Source organism: Rhinatrema bivittatum, chromosome 11 (genome assembly GCF_901001135.1).
Source record: "Rhinatrema bivittatum chromosome 11, aRhiBiv1.1, whole genome shotgun sequence".
In the NCBI taxonomy this organism is placed as follows: domain Eukaryota; kingdom Metazoa; phylum Chordata; class Amphibia; order Gymnophiona; family Rhinatrematidae; genus Rhinatrema; species Rhinatrema bivittatum.
Window position 1 is genome coordinate 54,759,974 of NC_042625.1, and position 19,603 is coordinate 54,779,576.

At 46.2% G+C, this 19,603-nt stretch overlaps 1 protein-coding gene across 1 annotated transcript in view; it reads left to right on the top strand.

Moving 5' to 3' along the window:
* GCN1 (GCN1 activator of EIF2AK4) overlaps nucleotides 1-19,603 on the top strand; it is a 433,190-nt gene that overhangs the window by 113,007 nt on the left and 300,580 nt on the right. Inside the window, 2 exon segments of the mRNA XM_029571925.1 lie at nucleotides 6,380-6,478; nucleotides 13,654-13,827. Coding sequence (XP_029427785.1) covers nucleotides 6,380-6,478; nucleotides 13,654-13,827 — 273 coding nt within the window.

Genomic DNA, 19,603 nt, shown 5'->3' on the forward strand with positions numbered 1-19,603 from the left:
CCGGCAGGGACTTAGATGGCACGGACGAAGAGGAGGATACAGATTCCTTGGAAGATGGGGAAATTTCCTCTGGTTTAGAACTGTATCGGACCATGTTACGGTTTTTCCATAGAGATGAATGGCCGACCTGGTTTCCCAGACCCTGAATATGCTGGGAATTTCTGGAGCAGACTCCAAGGCGGAACCAAAGAAGAACCCCATTCTAATTTCCATACGGAAAGCCTCTTGCTACTTTCCAGTACTGGAAGCCATCCAGGGGTTGATTGACCTGGAATGGGATGCCCCAGAAGCAAGTTTTTAAGGGGGACGAGTGTTAGAAGCTCTATTCCCATTGGATCCGGCAGTGAGAGAGCGTTTGCGTTTCCCTAAAGTGGATACGCTTTTCCCAGTGGAGGGAAGAGCAGCCTTAAAGGATGCACATGATAGACGGATGGAGTCCATTGTTAAACAGGCCTTTGACGCAGTAGCCTTAAAAGTTGCTTGTTGTGCCCTGATAGCTCGTTCATGCCTACTCCTCTCTCAGGAGGTGGATGACTCGGGGGTGAATCCCAGAGCGGTTATGGAACCTGCTGCCACCTTTTTAGCTGACGTGGGCTCGGATCTAGTCTGTACTTCGGCCAGAGGAGTGGTCTCAGTGGTGGCGGGTAGAAGACTGCTATGGCTGCAGAATTGGTCAGCAGACACAACCTCCAAGATAAATCTTACAAAGATGCCCTTTAAAGGATCACTTCTTTTCAGAAGCGAATTGGAAAAGCTGGCCAGTAAATGGGGTGAATCTCCAGTTCTCTTATCTGATGGTAATCAGATAAGAGAAAGAAGTTACAGTGCCCTTGCCTATGAAGGATCGATCCAGGGCCTCCCAATGCTTTTGCTCCTACAGAAACTTGACGTTTCAGAGGTCTTGGCCCTTTGGGAAGTCTCAGTCCTTTCATAGTCGACAGCCCAAGAGGAGGGGCAGGCTCAGCTTTAGGTTTGTCCCAACAGCCCCCCCCCCCCCCCGGTGAAAATTTGCCGACCCACCCTTGGAATGAGGAGATAGGAGGTCGACTGTCCGTCTTCTACCAGAGGTGGGTCGAGATCACTTCGAACAAATGGGTACTGGAGATCATATAAGAAGGATATGCGCTAGAATTTCACAACACTCCTTGGGACATATTCATGATGTCTCCTTGCCACTCCCAGCACAAGAAGCAGGCAGTGGAGACCAGTCTTTTAAGGCCTTAAGGCTCCTCAGGATGAGGGCTATTAATTCCAGTACCTGCGCCCCAGGAAAATACGGGGTGTTACTCCATTTGTTTCATCATACCCAAAAAGGAAGGTTCCTTTTGCCCCATCCTGAACCTCAAGAGCATCAACCGACATCTAATAGTAAATTTTTTTGTTTTTGATGTTTTTGATGCCTCACATCAAAAACATTCACCTAGAAATGTTTGAACCTACCTCCTCCTCCGAAATCCAAACCATCCTTAGAAAAATGAAACCATCTTCGCACCCAGCGGACCATATACCCACAAAACTTCTCCTCACAATACCAGACACCGTCTCCAAAACATTGGCTGACATCAACTGTTCGCTTTCCCAAGGTTCCTTCCCAGAAGACCTCAAACAAGCATCACTCAAACCACTTTTAAAAAAACCCAACCTGGACCTAAAAGACCCCAATAATTACCGCCCAATAGCTAATCTCCCTATCATAGCTAAGATTATGGAAAAGCTTGTGAACACCCAACTATCGGACTTCATTGAAGATAACAAACTGCTATCCGCCTCACAACATGGATTCCGCAAAAATCGCGGCACAGAATCCCTACTTACATCCCTAACAGACCTCCTCATCCTAGGTACAGACAAAGGACAATCCTTTCTACTGGTCCTTCTGGACCTTTCAGCAGCTTTCGATACCGTAAATCACGCGAACATCATCAAACAGTTAGCTGCTATAGGAATCTCTGGATTAGTGCTCTCCTGGTTCAAATCATTTCTAATCAACAGAGGCTACAAGGTAAAAATCCAGAACAAAGAATCCTCACGCCACGACTCGACCATCGGAGTCCCACAAGGTTCCTCTTTATCCCCTACACTCTTTAATATTTACCTCCTTCCACTCTGCCAACTCCTCACCAACTTCAACTTAATACACTTTCTCTATGCGGACGACATCCAGATCCTGATCCCCATCAAAGAATCATACTCAAAAACCCTCGAATTCCGGGAATCCTGCCACCTAGAAATTAAAAGCCTCCTCAACAGCCTTAATCTGGTACTAAACTCATCTAAAACTGAAGTTCTACTCATAACTCCCGAAAACAATCCCACAGTCGGTCTCCCAACCAACCTACAAACCACTCATGTAAGGGATCTAGGTGTGCTAATCGACAATAAATTGAACTTCAAAGCCCACATCAACAAAACTACCAAAGACTGCTTCTATAAACTGCAAGTTTTAAAAAGGATAAGACCATTCTTCCACGCCAAAGACTTCAGAACCATTCTCCAAGCCCTCATTTTCTCTAAATTAGACTACTGCAACTCGACTCTTCTTGGCCTCCCCTCCTCATATACAAAACCGCTCCAAATGGTTCAAAACGCAGCAGCCCGTCTACTAACAAACACCAGGAAAAGAGACCACATCTCTCCAGTCCTTCAAGACCTCCACTGGTTACCAATCCATTTCAGAGTCATTTACAAATCCATCACCTTGTTATACAAAATCATTCACCAACATACCTTAATCGACCTACAAATTCCTCCCCATTTACACAAATCCACAGGACCGACCAGGGAAGCCTACAGAGGATGCCTCCTTGTTCCACCCGTAAAAACTACTAATCACAGAACCTTGAGAGACCGAGCCCTTTCCACAGCAGGCCCACCGCTATGGAACTCTATCCCACCAGATCTCAGAAATGAACCGTGCCTCCTAACCTTTAGGAAAAGACTTAAGACATGGCTTTTCAGGCAAGCCTTCCCGAACTCCACCTAACAAGCACCATCAATAATTTCTCTGCTTAGTAGCTGTATATAGTGGACTCCATATTTATATTGTACATAATTAACCTCCTCTATCTTTCTTTATTTCTTACAATCCCAGTTCATTAGCCCTTGTTAATTGTAACTGCATCTCTTCATCACGTTTATTTATGTTTTTGGTTGTATTTCTCACACCCCTGTTTTTCTGTAAACCGACATGATGTGAACGAGTTCTCGAATGCCGGTATAAAAAAACCTTAAATAAATAAATCATTTCTGCATGGAACCCTATGCTCCATGATAATGACCGTACAATTGGGAGAGTTCTTAACCTCCCTGGACCTATCCGCCTACCTACATATTCCAATCCATCAAGAACGAAGCTTTCTATGCTTTATGGTACTGGGTCGCCATTATCAGTTCCGGGCACCACCCTTTGGCCTAGCCACCACCCCCAGAACACTTTCCAAGATTATGGTAGTCGTAGCAACAGCATTGAGAAAAGGGAGAATCCTGATGCACCCATACTTGGATGACTGGTTTGATCTAGGCCAAGTCCGTGGAAGAGTGTCTCCAGGTAACCAACAGGTTGACCACCTTGCTTCAGGAACTCAGGTTGTAAACCTGGACAAAAGCAGTCTTAAGTCCTCCCAGTTCTTGGAATGTCTGGGAGTCTGGTTCGACACTAAGCAGGGCAAGGTCTTCCTTCTGATCACGCAGATAAGGAAGTTGATGTCCCAAGTGCGTCACTTGATGAGCATTATACGCCTAACGGTGTGGAACTATCTCCAAGTTCTCTGTTTGATGACAGCCAGCCTGGAGGTAGTGCCGTGGCCGAGGGCACACATGTAACCACTTCAATGCTCACTACTCTCACGTTGGAACCCGCGGTCTCAAGACTATGCGATTCGCCTCCATTTACCGATGGGAGTATGCTCTCGGCTCCAGTGGTGGCTATAGGAAGCTCATCTGAGCAGGGGTGTACCCCCCTGTCCTCTCTGAACTATCTGGTCCTCACAACAGATGTGAGCTTCTGGGGCTGGGGAGCTCACTGTCAGGAACTGACGGACCAAGGAAGAGGCCCTCTGGAACATCAACCACCTGGAAGCTCGGGCAGTCAGATTGGCATGTCTACAATTCAGCCAGATATTCCAGGGTCAAGCGGTCTGCGTGATGTAAGACAATGTAATGACAGCCTACATCAACCGCCAGGGAGAAACCAAGAGCCAGCAAGTGTCACAGGAGAGAGATCTCCTTACGGAATGGGCAGAACTACATCTACAGATGATCTCAGCCTCCCACATCGCAGGTAAAGACAACATCAGAGCAGACTTTCTAAGCAGGGAGAGTCTGGATCCAGGACAGTGGGTGTTGTCGGCCAAAGCCTTTCAATTGATAGGAGATTGCTGGGGCCTCCCGTACATCAACCTGCTGGCTGCATCTCACAATGCGAAAGTCCGCCAATTCTTTAATCACAGAAGAGATCCTTTGTCCCTGGGGGTCGACACTCTGGTTCAGTCCTGGCCGGAAGAAGAGTTGCTATATACTTTCCCTCCATGGCCCCTGCTGGGCAGGGTCATTTGCAGAATTGAGCACCACAGGGGATTAGTCCTGCTAGAAGCTCCAGATTGGCCCAGGCGACCATGGTATGCGGACATGCGGAGACTCCTGGTGGAGAACTCCCTGTGCCTCCCACCACGCAGGGACCTGCTGCAAGAGGAGGTGGATCAGACTTGATTCTGTCTTGCGGTCTAGCCCTTAAGAGGGCTCGCTTGATGAAGCGAGGCTATTTTGTGGCGGTAATTGTCACCTTGCTCCGTGCCCGGAAGTTCTCCACATCCTTAGCATATGTGCGTGTCTGGAGAGTATTTGAGGCCTGGTGCGAAGAATGTGGTGTCCTCCCTCAGGCAGCCAAAATCCCACTTATTCTGGAATTTTTGCAGGATTGCTTAAATAAAGGTTTGGCCCTTAATTCCTTGAAGGTGCAGTTGTGGCTCTCCCCCTGTTTCAGGGGTGAGGTTAATGGGGCCTTCCTGTTGGCTTATCCTGACGTGGCCCATTTTCTGAAGGGAGTGAAACACCTTCAACCTCCCTTACAGTTGCCATTGGATTTTTTGGTAGGTCCTTCCTTTCAACCGCTGCGCAGTCTTTTCATTGCAGTTATTGACTTTGAAAACGGTGTTCCTAGTGGCTATATGCTCGGCTTATTGCATCTCTGAACTGCAGGCATTGACATGCCAGGAGCCATTCCTCCAGATTTAGTACAGCTACATATTGTTCCAACCTTCTTGCCCAAGGTAGTATTGGAGTTTCATTTGAATCAGTCCATTTTGTTGCCATCCCTAAGCTGAAGGACGCGGCGCAATATCATCTCCTCTGTCATTTTGATGTCAAGAAACTTTTGGTGTGGTATCTGGAAGTCTCAGACCCAGTCTGAAAGATGGACCACCTGTTTGGCCTTCTAGATGGAAGGAAGCAGGGTGAACCAGCTTCACAGACTACCATAGCTTGCTGGTTTAAGGAGGTGGTCACTGGAGCCTATGTGTAGGCAGGAGAGCTGTTACTTTCTCAGGTTAAAGCGCATTTCACCAGGGCTCAGGTGGTCTCATCAGCAGAAGTTAGACTGCTGTCTCCCATCAATATCTGCCAAGCAGTGGTGATGTCCTCCTTGCACACCACCTCCAGGTTTTATCGCCTGGACGTACAGGTCCGAGAGGACGCAGCCTTTGCAAGGGCAGTGTTAACCGGACTGCGGGAAGCCTCCTGCCCTGATCGGGAGTAGCTTTTGTACATCCCATTGATCCTGAGTCCATCTGGCTTAATGCTAGAAATGGAGAAATTACTTACCTGATAATTTCGTTTTCCTCAGCTGCCTGAGAACTGTGCCAAGAATTTCCTTGTGAGTTTCGAATCCCAGAGATTATGGATAAGTGGTCATCCAGTCCCTAGATTAGGGCACCTGTATTCTTACTGAAGTTCAGTGTTCATAGTTGGTGAGTACAGTTACAGTTATCCATTTTTAATCATATTTTTAATCAAGTTCTCTTTCACTAATATGTCCACAGTAACTTTTGAAGAGAATACTTGAAGGCTGAGGTCACTGCAAGGGTATATGTAGGGTGATGTCAGCTTTGCTTCTTACTCCGTCTCCATCTGCTGGCAGGGGAGCATAACCCATTGGTCCTGAGTCCATCTGTCTACACTAAGGAAAACAAAATTATCAGGTAAATAATTTTTCCATTTGGGTTGGTTGTGTAGGAGGCATGCCTTGGACCACAGCAATAGCAATGAATCTATATATTTTGCTCACAGAGACTTTAAGGCTACTCATAGTTAATAAATGGGATTCTTGAGTGCTGCCTTACCATGCATTCTGTATTTATTCCTGGCAATTGTGATTTTTTTTCAGGAATTGGAAGTTTCAGTTACCATGTGGTTGTTGGATCCTCCTGCCAGACTCTGAGTGTGACCATTGCAGAACTCTTTATCCCGTTCCTGCAGCAGGAAGGTAAGAATATTGCAGTCTTCACTCAGTCTGGCTCAGGAATCCTGCATCATAATATGTTCCCCTGACATCCTTGAACCCTTGATCCCTTACAATTTCTGAGCAGTGCTTTGAAGAGAGGGTAGTGCTTCCTCATTGGCTTCTTAGCCATGCCCTGTAATCAAGATTGTATTACTGCATTGCCTTCTGCGGAGAGGATAGTGGGCAGATTAGATAGGCTGTAGAGGCAAAAACTCATAATAAAATATATCCAAAGTAAAAAGTCTGTAAGGGTTGGATTGTTAGATGATTGAGGGGGTTAAAGAGGCACTTAGGGAAGGTAAGGCTATAAAGGAAAAACTAAATGAATTCTTTGCTTCAGTGTTTATAGAAGAGGATGTTGGGGAGATACCTAGAAACTGTATTTAGTGGTGATAATTCAGAAGAACTGAAACAAATCACTGTGAAGCTGGAAGATGTAGTAGGGCAGATTGACAAATTGACAGTCCAGATGGTACATATCTCAGGTTACATCCTTTTTTAGTTCTTTTAGAACTCTGTCATTAAAATCATCTATTGTACCTGAGATTGGAGGGTGGCCAATATAACCCCAATCTTTAAAAAGTGCTCCAGGGGTGATCTGGAAAATCACAGTACATATAGAAAGTTGTTTTGATGGGACATAGCTAGCATGGTTTTATACATGGGAAATCTTGCCATGTTATATTTTTTAAGGTGTTAATAAATATGTGAATAATGATGAGCTGGTAGATATAGTGTATTTGGATTTTCAGTAGGAGTTTGACAAAGTGCCTCATGAGAGACTCCTAAGGAGACTAAAAATTCATAGAATAGGAGGCAATGTTCTTTAGTGGATTGCAAACTGGCCAAACAATAGGAAACAGAGTAGGACTAAATGATCAGTTTTCTCAGTGAAGAAGATTACAATGAGTGTCTCAGGGAATGGTGCTTTTTAATATATTTATAAATGATCTGGAATAGGGAACAGTGAGTGAGGTGATCAAATTTGCCAACGAAATCAAATTATTCAAAGTTGTTAAATCACAAACAGATTGTGAAACTAGCAGGTGGACCTTGCGCAACCAGAAGACTGGACAACCAGATGGCAGATGAAATTTAATGTAGTCACGTGCAAAGTAATGCACATAGAGAAAAGTAGCCCATACTGTAATTACACGATGTTACATAGAAACAGAAATGATGGCAGAAAAAGACCAAACGGCCCATCCAGTCTGCCCAGCAAACTCCCACACTTATTTTCCCATACTTATGTTTTACCGACCACCAAGTTCAGGGCCCTTGTTGGTAACTGTTTGATTCGAATTTCCTGTCACCCCCTGCCGTTGACGCAGAGAGTAATGTTGGAGTTGCATCAGTGGTGAATCATAAGGCTTAATGGTTAAAGGTAGTAACCGCCGCATCAAGCAAGTTACCCAGCTTGTTTACCCAGACTGCATAGATCAATGCCTTGTTGGTGTCTGAATGTAAATCCTCTTTTCCACATTTCCCCCTGCCATTGAAGCAGGGAGCAACGTTGTATATGCATTCAGAGTGAAGTATCAGGCTTAATTGGTTTAGGTTAGTAACCGCAGCAATAAGCAAGCTACCCCCACGTTTATTTGTTTACCCAGACTGTGCAGTTCAGTCCTTGTTGGTTGTTATCTGAATGCAAATCCTCTTTTCCACACTTCCCCTTGCTGTTGAAGCAGAGAGCAATGTTGGAGTTGCATTAACCATGTGAAGGCTTATTGAGTAAGGGTAGTAATCACCAGGTAGTAGCCACCATTCCAGCAAGCCACCCCCATGCCTCTTCTCTTCATTCCCATCCTCTAGCCTTTATGGATCCACAGTGTTTATCCCATGCCCCTTTGAAATCCTTCACAGTTTTAGTTTTCACCACTTCCTCTGGAAGGGAATTCCAGGCACCTCCACCCTCTCCGTGAAGAAATACTTCCTGACATTGGTTCTGAGTCTTCCTCCCTGGTATCTTGGTTCAGTTGGATTTGTCAGCATTGTTTGATACGATTCAACATGATATCCTTTTGACGACGCTGCAATCAATAAGCATAGGAGGCACTGTTTTAAACTGGTTCTGGTTCTATTTGATTGGAAGAGAGCAAATGATACAAATAGGGGCGCAACATTCGGACTGGTTTAAGATCAAGTGGGGTGTGCCACAGGGTTCAGCCTTATCCTTGGTACTTTCCAATCTTTATTTGGCCCCCATTGGAGAAATTTTTCAATCTTTTAATGTTAAGTATTTCATCTACACAGATGATCTACAATTTTTTCTGCCCAGTAATGCAGAGGGTGAAATTTCAGAAGATAAATTTCAAGAAATTATTAAAATGTTGAATGACTGGTTAGCCGCCAATTGTTTTTTCTTAAATGTGAAAAAAAATATTTTATGGGTGGGAAGGGATGCAGAAACAACGATTGAGAAGAATCTGTGGTTCTTTACAAATCTTGTGGTGCCTGTGCAATCGGAGATCAAGAGTTTAGGGTTTTCATGGATTCTCAACTATCAATGAAAGGGCAAATTTGTCATGTTAAGTTGGCATTGTATAAGCTTAAGATGCTATGTCCATTGAGTGTTTTTACCTCCTACATTCTTTCGATCAGTGTTGCAAGCCCTGATTCTTACTAGTCTTGATTATTGTAGCACATTATACGTTTGTCGGATAGCTTATTGCGTGCAATGCAGATGATACAAAATACAGCTGCATGAGTTTTGACGGGGATGTCTAGAACCCAGCATATAACCCCAATTCTAAGAGAGTTACATTGGTTGCCATTTAGATGGAGGAGCAAATTTAGATTAATAACCATAGGGGTAGATTTTCAAAGGGGTACGCGCGTACGATATGCACGTGCCCCCCCCCGAAAACCTACCCCAAATCCCCCCTGCGTGTGCCGAGCCTATTTTGCATAGGCTCGGCGGCGCGCGCAAGTCCCGGGGCTTGCATGGAGGGGCGTGTCGGGGGCGTGCCGCAAGTGATGCGGCGTTTTGGGGGCGTGCTGCGAGTGACGCGGCGTTTCGGGGGCGGGCCCGGGGGCGTGGTCGAGGCCTCCGGACCAGCCCCTGGGTCGGGTGATGGCGCGCGCAGATTTATGCCTGCTTTCCGCAGGCGTAAATCTACCAACAAAGATGGGGGGGGGTTTAGATAGGGCCGGGGGGGGGGTGGGTTAGGTAGGGTAAGGGAGGGGAAGGTGAGGGGAGGCGGAAGGAAAGTTCCCTCCGAGGCCGCTCCGATTTCGGAGCGGCCTCGGAGGGAACAGGCAGCGCGCGCTGGGCTCGGCGCGCGCAGGTTGCACAAATGTGCACCCCCTTGCGTGCGCCGACCCCGGATTTTATAAGATATGCGCGGCTATGCGCGTATCTTATAAAATCCAGCGTACTTTTGTTCGCGCCTGGTGCACGAACAAAAGTACGCCCGTGCGTACATTTATAAAATCTACCCCATAGTTTTCAAATTTGTTCACAATTTTTCGTCATGTAGTTTACATGACATGTTAAGATCTTACTTGCCCTCCCGCTCTTTGCATTCCACACACTTACACCTGTTAGAGATACCCTCAGGAAATTCAAGTCAGCCAGAACCAGAGGTCGTGCCGTCTCTGTTGTCGCTCCTAGTGAATGGAACAAGATCCCCCAAGAAGTGAGACAGCTGCAGGATCTAAAAGATTTTAGAAAAGCTTTGAAGGCAGTATTTTTTGAAGCAGCATTTGGCTAGGGTGCACTGTTTTAACTGTTTTATTATTTGTTATATGCTGATTTATTTTTGTTTTTATATATTAATTTATTAATGTTTTATTTATGTAATGTTGTTTTATAATTTTATGAGTGTTATTTTGTAATCTGCGCCGAACATTGGATGGAATAGAAGAATTTTAAATAAATGTGTGGCAGCCATCAAAAAAACAAACAAAAGCAAGTTTGCTTACTGTAAACGGGGTTTTCTGTAATAGGATGAATTAGCCATGCTCAATAGGTGACATTAGGTGGCACTAGGTGGAGCTGCCTCTCAAAGCTAGTACAGCTTTGCTCTACTGGTCATTCACAGCATTTCCCGCACATCTCATCTATCTAGAGTCCTCCTTGGTCTGCTATAAAGCTGCATAGTACTTTGTTCGAGGAATGCTGTCCAGAGAGAAGGGTGGGATCACATGGCTAGTTAATCCTGCTATCTACAGAAAATACTGTTTATGGTAAGTAAATTTGCTTTTTTCTGTCAATAAGCAGGCTGAATTATCCAAAGTTTAGGGTTGCTGCCAGGTGGAGTTTATAATATTTCAACCTGGACTCCTTCATGGACAGCAATCTATGTGGATGCGAAATAGGGTCAGTACTGCCGCTCCCATGGAACTATCTAAATGGGCCATTTCATCTAGACAGTAATGGGATGTAAAGGTGTCTACTGATAACCAGTTAGCAGCTTTACAGATATCTTCATTGGGTATATTACGTAGGTGTGTGATGGTTGTCTTCGCTGAAACCTGATGTGCCTTTACTGGAAGTGTTAAAGGCATCAATTTAGAAGTGTAGCAGTACTAAATGCGAGAAGTGATCCTGTTGGACAAATTTCGTTTACCAGTGTGCCTAGTCTGTTAGGATCATAGGAGGAGACAGCCGATTTTCTATGTCCTTAAGTACTTTTCTTGTAATAAGCTAAGTCTCGCTTGCAGTCAGGATTGTGCATTTATTTCTCTCTCTTGCTTGTGTGGATTCGGAGAGAATATCGGTAAAGTAATGTTCTGTTTGAGGTGGAACTCAAACACAATTTTTGGCAAGAATTTTGGATGTGTCCGCAACTTTGTCATGGTAAAATTGTAGGTAAGGCGGATAATGTACTAAGCCCTGAAGTTCACTGACCCTTCTAGCCGAAGTCACCGTCACTAGGAATATTAATTTCCAAGTCAGGAATTTCCACTCTGGAACTTAAGGGCTCGAATGGAGGTTCCATGAGTGCTGCAAGAACTATATTAATGTCCCATGGTACCGAGGGTTTTTGTGTCGGGGGATGTAAGCGAAGAAGGCCGCACATGAAACTTTAAATTAGTGGATGTACGGAGATTGGGGCTCTGTCTTCCTGTTGATGATACACCGCTATCATGCTATGGTGAACTTGAATTGATGAGATTGCTATTCAATCCAGAGACAAATGATGGAGGTAGGAAAGCAGTTGTTGCGGTTTGTGTGTGAAAGGATTGATTCTGTGGTTTTCGTAACACTTGGAGTAGCAGTTCCATTTAAAAGCGCAATTACGATAAGTGGAAGGTTTTCTCGCTGCAACAACTATGAATTGGAAGTTTATGGGCAAGTTTAAATAGGTTAGGGTTGTGAGGAGGAAGTGACGTCATCTGATAAAGATGGCTGCTTACGCAGTTGCACCACATGGCCAAGGAATAAAAGTGGCTATTCAATCAGTTTGAGCATATTTTGCACCCCAATAAATCAGCGATTCTGCGCCTCTGAGCATGGTAAATCGACGGAAAATGATTGATCTGAAATAATTCTCTTTTACCGTTTGAAGGAGGTTGGCAATAAAAGTATTGGAGAGCGTGCGCTGGAAAAGGCTGCAGCCAACCCCATGGATGAGAATGTGAGCGGTCAGGAGGGACCAATAAGAGCGAAGTTCATAGCGTGGATCAAGGATTTAAAATGTAATATTGCCGCCATGAAAAATGAAATACAAGTTTCTGTGGGGGAACTTTGGCGGGAAGTGGATGAGCTGGGGCAGAGGATGCTTGACCTGGAACAAAGAGCAGATGAACAGACTGAAGATGTGATGCAGTAAGCAAAAGAAATGCAGTAGCCAAAGCAATTGAATGCTGAGGTTACCGACAAACTGGAGGATCTTGAAAATAGATCCTGAAGAAATAATATAAGGATCAGAAGTGCACTTGAAGGTCTCTCTGATTGTGTACAGATCATGAAAGACATTTGTGGGGTGATACTGAATTTTGATTCAAGCTGCTCTGAGGAAATAAAAATGAAGGTGGTCTGGATCCAGGAGAATGGGCATTGTCGGCCAGAGCCTTTCAGCTACTGGTAGATTGCTGGGGCCTCCCGTCCATCGATCTGCTGGCCGTATCTCACAATGCGAAGGTTTCCTGATTCTTCAGTCGCAGAAGTGATCGGTGGTCCCTGGGATCGACGCTCTTGTTCAGACCTACCTAGAGGATTTACTACATGCCTTCCCTCCGTGGCCACTGCTGGGCAGGGTCATTCACAGGATCGAGCGCCACAGGGGATTAGTCCTTGTGGTTCCAGATTGGTCCAGGTGCTCATGGTATGCAGACATGCAGAGTCTTCTGGTGGAGACCCCCCTGTGCCTCCCACCGCACAGGGACCTTCTCCAGCAAAGTCCGGTTCTTCACGAGGATCCGACTCAATTTTGTCTTATGGTCTGGCCCTTGAGAGGGCTTGCCTCATGAGGCAGGGATATTCAGTGGCAGTAATTACCACCTTGCTTCGAGCGCGGATGTTCTCTACGTCCTTAGCGTATGTGCAGGTCTGGAGAGTATTTGAGGCCTGGTGCGAGGAACACTGTGTTGCCCCTCAGTCAGCCAAAATCCCTCTGGTTCTGGAATTTTTACAGGATGGCTTGAATAAAGGGTTGTCCCTTAACTCCTTGAAGATCCAGGTAGTGGCTCTCTCCTGTTTCAGAGGCGAGGTGAACGGAACCCGCCTGTAGGCGCATCTGGACATGGTCTGTTTTCTAAAACGGGTAAGGCACCTAGGCCACCCCTAAGGTGGCCAGTCCTTTTGTGAAATCTTAATCTAGTATTGAAGTTTCTGGCAGGGCCATCCTTTCGGCCGCTGTGCAGTCTGTCCTTATGTCTATTGACCCTGAAAACGGTGTTCCTGGTGACGATATGCTTGGATCGTCGCATCTCTGAACTACAGGCATTGTCGTGTATGGAACCATTCCTCCAGATGATCCCAGGAGCGTTACAATTTCGTACTGTTCATCCGTGAAGTGAATATAGATTCAAAGAGGTTACGGGTAATCCGTCACCCAGTCTCTAGATCAGGGCATCTATAATCTTGCTGGAATCCAGCGTTTGGTTGAGTACAGTTAGGAATTTTAGTAGATTTTTCACTCCTCCTCCTATCTGTCCATCTTGTAACTGGACTGCTTAATGAGTTTCTTTTGTTTTCTTTTGTCTTCTAGTTCATGAAGGCACTCTGGTTCATGCTGTCTCAGTTCTTACACTTTGGTGTCAGAGGTTCTCTACAGAGGTGCCCAAGAAACTGATTGAGTGGTTCAAGAAAGCCTTAAGTCTTAAAAGTGCCACATCAGCAGTGAGACATGCTTACCTGCAGTGCATGTTGGCTTCCTTTCATGGTAAGTGTCCAGCTAAAATGAACAGATCACATACAGTGCAATGCCAGGTGAAATTATTTTTGTCACCTGAAAGTTATGCTTTAAGGGGGCAATAATCAAAGTTAACTCCACGGGGTCTGCACAGGCTTTTGCTTTGATTTATTTCAGAGGCTCAGCCTGCTCTCTATGTGCATAATGTTCCCCTTGGAAACCATGTACATGGTTTTCATTATTTATTGAATCGACTACCTGTAGCTCAAAATGATGTAGAGATAATTGACAATTCTTACAAATTATGTTAAATATATCACAACAGAAAATTAGGAATTAAATTATGGAGTGTCATCAAATCACTGGTATACAAATTTTAGAAGTCTGCTTCAGCGATAAAATGTACCATTTATTATTAATGTTGCTGTATTGAATTCAAATATGACAGTTAAGCTAGCTGATTAGCTATTGTTTTCATGAGACAGAAAAATTGGTGTTTACCTTCTAATTTTTAAGAACATAAGAAATTGCCATGCTGGGTCAGACCAAGGGTCCATCAAGCCCAGCATCCTGTTTCCAACAGAGGCCAAACCAGGCCACAAGAACCTGGCAATTACCCAAACACCTAGAAGATCCCATGCTACTGATGCAATTAATAGCAGTGGCTATTCCCTAAGTAAACTTGATTAATAGCAGTTAATGGACTTCTCTTCCAAGAACTTATCCAAACCTTTTTTGAACCCAGCTACACTAACTGCACTAACCACATCCTCTGGCAACAAATTCCAGAGCTTTATTGTGCGTTGAGTGAAAAAGAATTTTCTCCGATTAGACTTAAATGTGCTACTTGCTAACTTCATGGAATGCCCCCTAGTCCTTCTATTATTCGAAAGTGTAAATAACCTGGAATACCACAGATCAGTCCAGATGCATGGATTTTGTATCCCTACCCACAGATGGAAACAGAGAAGAAAAGCTTTACTGAACCTTTAGTACTTAGGAAGTGTGCCACCTGCAGTCCCTCAGTATGACTTGTACTCAAGCCAAGATGAGAAAAATTCTAAACTATTTGTTACTCCTTACTATAGCAGGGGAAAGATTAAGTTCTAGAACTGGGCCCCATCGTCCAACATGGAATTTGAAAACACAACAAACTTAATCAATGAACTAAATATCTGCACGGAATAATCCAAACTTAGAATCATAACAGAATTGAGCGGTCTTTCCAGAGAGGGTGGGTCTCTGGACTGATCTGTGGTATTCTAGAACCGCAATTTAGCAGTTAAGAACTAATTTTCCTTTCCTGTTCATACCCAAATCAGTCCAGACGCATGGTATGTACCCAAGCTCCCCTACACTGAAATACCTACAGTACCTGAATGTAATCCACTTTGAAGCGCTGTGAAAAGTGGAATATAAATCTAAAAAAAACCAAAACACTGGTCGGAACCCTGTAAGACCTGCTCACAGGACACACTCTTCAGAACCCGCCTTTTGTGGCGTATGCACATTCAGGTGGTAATGTCTCACAAAAGTGTGCAAAGATAAGTTGCTACCCAACAAATTTCTTGTGAGGATACCAACTGACCCTCTGCTTAGGACACTGCCTGCACCCTGGTAGAATGGACTCATAAGACCTTCCGGAGCTGAATGCCCCTTGCAAACATAAGCTGACACAATGGCCTCCTTGAGCCATCATAAGAACATAAGAAATTGCCATACTTGGTCAGACCAAGGGTCCAGCAAGCCTAGCATCCTGTTTCCAATAGTGGCCAATCCAGGCTACAAGTACCTGGCAAGTACCCAAAAAGTAAGTATATCCCACGCTACTGATGCTAGTAATAGAAGTGGATATTCTAAGTCAACTTGGTTAATAGCTGGTAATGGACTTCTTCTCCAAGAATTTGACCAAACCTTTTTTTAAACCCATCTAAACTAATTGCACTAACCACATCCCCTGGCAACAAATTCTGATTAGTTTTAAATATGCTACATGCTAACTTCATGGAGTGCCCCCTAGTCCTTCTATTATCTGAAAGAGTAAATAACCGATTCACATCTACCCGTTCTAGACCTCTCATGATTTTAAACACCTCTATCATATCCCCCCTCAGTCCGCCATGGTTCTCCCAAGGGCTACTCATCCTTAAATGACATATTGTGTGTGTGGTTCTCTTATGTCAGTCCCTCCTGCCCTATTGCCACCAGTATTCAAGAAAGCTAGGGACCATGTCCTTTCAGCACTGCTCAGCACTTCAACCCTTCTCTTATTTGTTTTTAAGGGACCATGATATTTCTGAAGCCCCCCTACCCCTTCCCCATCCCCTGTCATACCCACTGACACCTTTGTGGGTCTCTTCCATATGAGGAGATGACGTCACTGGACAAGACCCCGTTGCATCTCCCCGCCCCCCTTCTTTCCCTGCTTGATCTTATAGATATACAATCTGAAACCCCTTAATCATTAATGAATTAAGCAAACATAATAATTAACCAGAATTGACACATCTCTTCTTCCACCCTTTAAACCCTCATACTAGACCGTAAGTCCATATGTTCTCGCTGATGCCCCAAGGATATCCCTTCGCCTCAGCCTGGGCCTTTACTTGCAGGTGGGTCTCCAGAGTGTCATCGCAATCTTTTCCCTCCTTTGGGCACTCATTGCCATTTTGGGTAGTCGCGGTTGTGCGTGGTTCCTTGAATCTCCATGGTTGCAGGCTGCCTAGCTTGAGTCAGGAAACCTGCTGCTTTTAAGATGTCTTCAGCTTCTGCTACAGTTTTAACTCTTGAGGTGATTCCATGTATAGTGAAGCTAAGTCCAAAAGGAAAAAGCCACCTGTACCGCATGTTTTGACTCCGTAGCGCCTGCACTACCTCACAAAATTCGCGTCTTTTTTTTTATAGTTGTTTGTGCCAAGTCCTGAAAAATTTCAATCACATTTCCTTTCCAAGCCATGGTGCCTTGCTTTCTGGCAGCCCTCATGCCCTTTTCTTTTATAGAAAAGTTGTGGAAGCAGGTGATTATATCTCTTGCCTGTTTGTTCCGCGTGGCTCCCAAGGTTCTATGTGGTCTGTACAATTTAATTGAAATTGTCTCCTCTCTGTCATTATTCTCTGTGAGCAGCTGCAAGCAGATTTCTTGTATTACCTGAAAGCTGTATTCATATCCAGCTTCCTCGGGAACCCCTCTGAATCGGAGGTTGGATCTCCTCATTTTATTTTCCGTATCTTCTAATTGGGATCCCATTTCTACTAGAATGCCTTTGATTTTTTGCTGTTCTTCCAGTATTTTTTGAGCTGCCAATTGTTGTTCCTCCAGCCCCTCCTCCGTTTCTTCCATGCGACGCGACAGCTCATTCAGTTCTGCTTTTAGCCTGACCATCATCTCACCCATTTCTCGGCGATATTGGGCCATATCCGCATGAAGAGCTCCAAACCAGGCTTGGAATTCCGAATGCAAAGGTATTTCGCTCTGTTCGATCTCCGCCGGGTCACAATTTCCTAGTGTGTAGCAGATGGACTCAGGACCAATGGGTATAGTGTACTCCTGATAGCAGTTGGAGACGGATCAGATTTCAATCTGACGTCAGCCCTAGTACATATACCCTCTGCAGGAAGTGCAGCTCTTGAGTATTTTCCGTCTCCATAGCAGTTAGGGACACTATGCACGCTAGCACAGCGTTAGAGTAAAATTTACCAAAGAAATCCAAATTAAGGAGAAATCTTACCTCTTCAGATGAGCCCCGCTCTCCTGAGGACACCTGTTGGATCCCTCCCCCATTCAAGATTCCCGAGGTGATTTCCGCGATCCCTCGGAGGTAAGTCTCAGTCCGGCGGCCGACCCTCAGCGGGGACCTAGCCCCCGACATTGGGTGAGGCTGAGAGGCAGCGGGTGCAAACTCGAGTGCAGCGGTGAAGGTATTTCCCTCTCCCCCCACAGCCGGAGACCGCCCGGAACGAAACCAGGAAGCGCCGAGACAAGGTAAGGTAGAAATCTATTTAAAAGTCTCCGGTCTCCGAAGCTCGAGGAGACGCACAGGTCGCCAGCCGGGACCAGTGCCACTGGGTTGATCTGCCCTAGCAGGGCTAGACCCCAGTCGGATCCAAAGGTCCTCCACGTGGAGACCCTCCGAGGTGGTCGCCATATTGTCCGCGTGGTTGCCGTCACCATTTTGGCCCTGTTCGCTGCCCTGTCTGCCGTCTCGAGCCGTGTGCACAGAGGTGAGCCGTGCGCACAAGTACCGGGCACACAAGCGAAGCGCATAGCTTCGCGCTCACTGTGCCAGGCGCATAATTTTGACCTGTGCGCACAACAGCACGCACATCTCTCTGCATGCACGCACCGAACCTACGTGCGCAGCTTCGCACACCGGAGCGCACAACTGTATTGTACGCGCACAAGTCATGGCACCACCTGAAAATAAGCTCAAAGCTCAGGGCCTTTGCCCAGCATGCCACATTAGAGCTGCACAGCATGAGGATGCCACGGCCCTATGTATACAGTGCGAAGAGGCACTAGGGGACCCAACCCATGGCCCTCCCCAGCCGGTACCGGTCACCAGCCTCTCGAGCGGTATGCCGGACCCAGCATCGCACAGTGGGACTTCCCCCTTAAAACGGGGCTCCCCAGGGACACGGCGCCCCCTAGTCTAGACCCAGCCTCAATCTCCTGGGTGGAATTCTTCAAAGGTCTGCATATCTTCGTCCATATGCAACAGGGGCCTCCTACAATGCGGTCACAGTTCCCACCAGAGGACCTCTACATGCCAGGACCCATAGAGGGAAGTGATCCCACCACCCAGAAGCCCCACCTTCAGGGACACAGACATCTCAGATGATGAGTCAGAACCCCTGGAGGAAGGGGAACTCCCTCCGGGGACAGAACTCCATTAAACCATGAGACGCTTCTTCACCAAGGGCGAACTTTCAGACCTGGTCGCACACAGCTTAAAAGAACTTGCCATCCCGGGCACAAGTGCCTCGGGGGGGAACCTAAGACGAACCCACTCTTGGAGGGACTTCGTCAGACCTCCCACCATTTCCCACTATTACAAACCGTCCAGCAAGTAATTGACCTGGAATGGGATGCCCCAGAAACCACTTTCAAAGGGGGCCGGGCTCTGGCAGCCATGTACCCTCTGATCCCAGCCACCAAAGATCTCCTGGCATGTCCGAAAGTGGATGCCATGGTCTGCGTGGTCTCGAAGCGCACTACTATCCCGGTGGAGGGAGGAGCAGCACTCAAGGATGCTCAAGACAGATGCCTGGAATCTATCCTCAAACAGTCCTTTGAAGTCCCCACTATGTTTTTACAGATCGCGGCCTGCTGTGCCGTGGTGACACGCGCCTGCTTGGAACAGACCAGAAACAACACTCCTGGGGAAGCCCTGGAACCAGTTGTATCATTCCTCGTGGACGCCACTTTGGACCTGGTGCGCACAGCAGCTAGAGGAGTCTCATCTGCCGTGGCAGCCAGAAGACAAATCTGGCTCCGAAACTGGTCAGCCGACGCATCCTCCAAAACGAGACTCACAAGGATGCCTTTCAAGGGAACACTCCTGTTTGGAAGCGAACTAGAGAAACTAGCCAACAAGTGAGGCGAGTCCCCACTGCTGCGGCTACTGGAGGTCAGAAATAAGAGAAACCAGCGATCCTTCCCCCGAACCTCCAGGGGCAGAGGATCACAGCGTTTCAACCCATTTACAAGCTCATATCAAGCGGCCCGCCCCGCAGGCCGGATCCAGTCCTTTCGGAACAAGCACAATAAAACGGGAGCCAGCTCGGGCCCGGTCCTAGCTGCACCCCA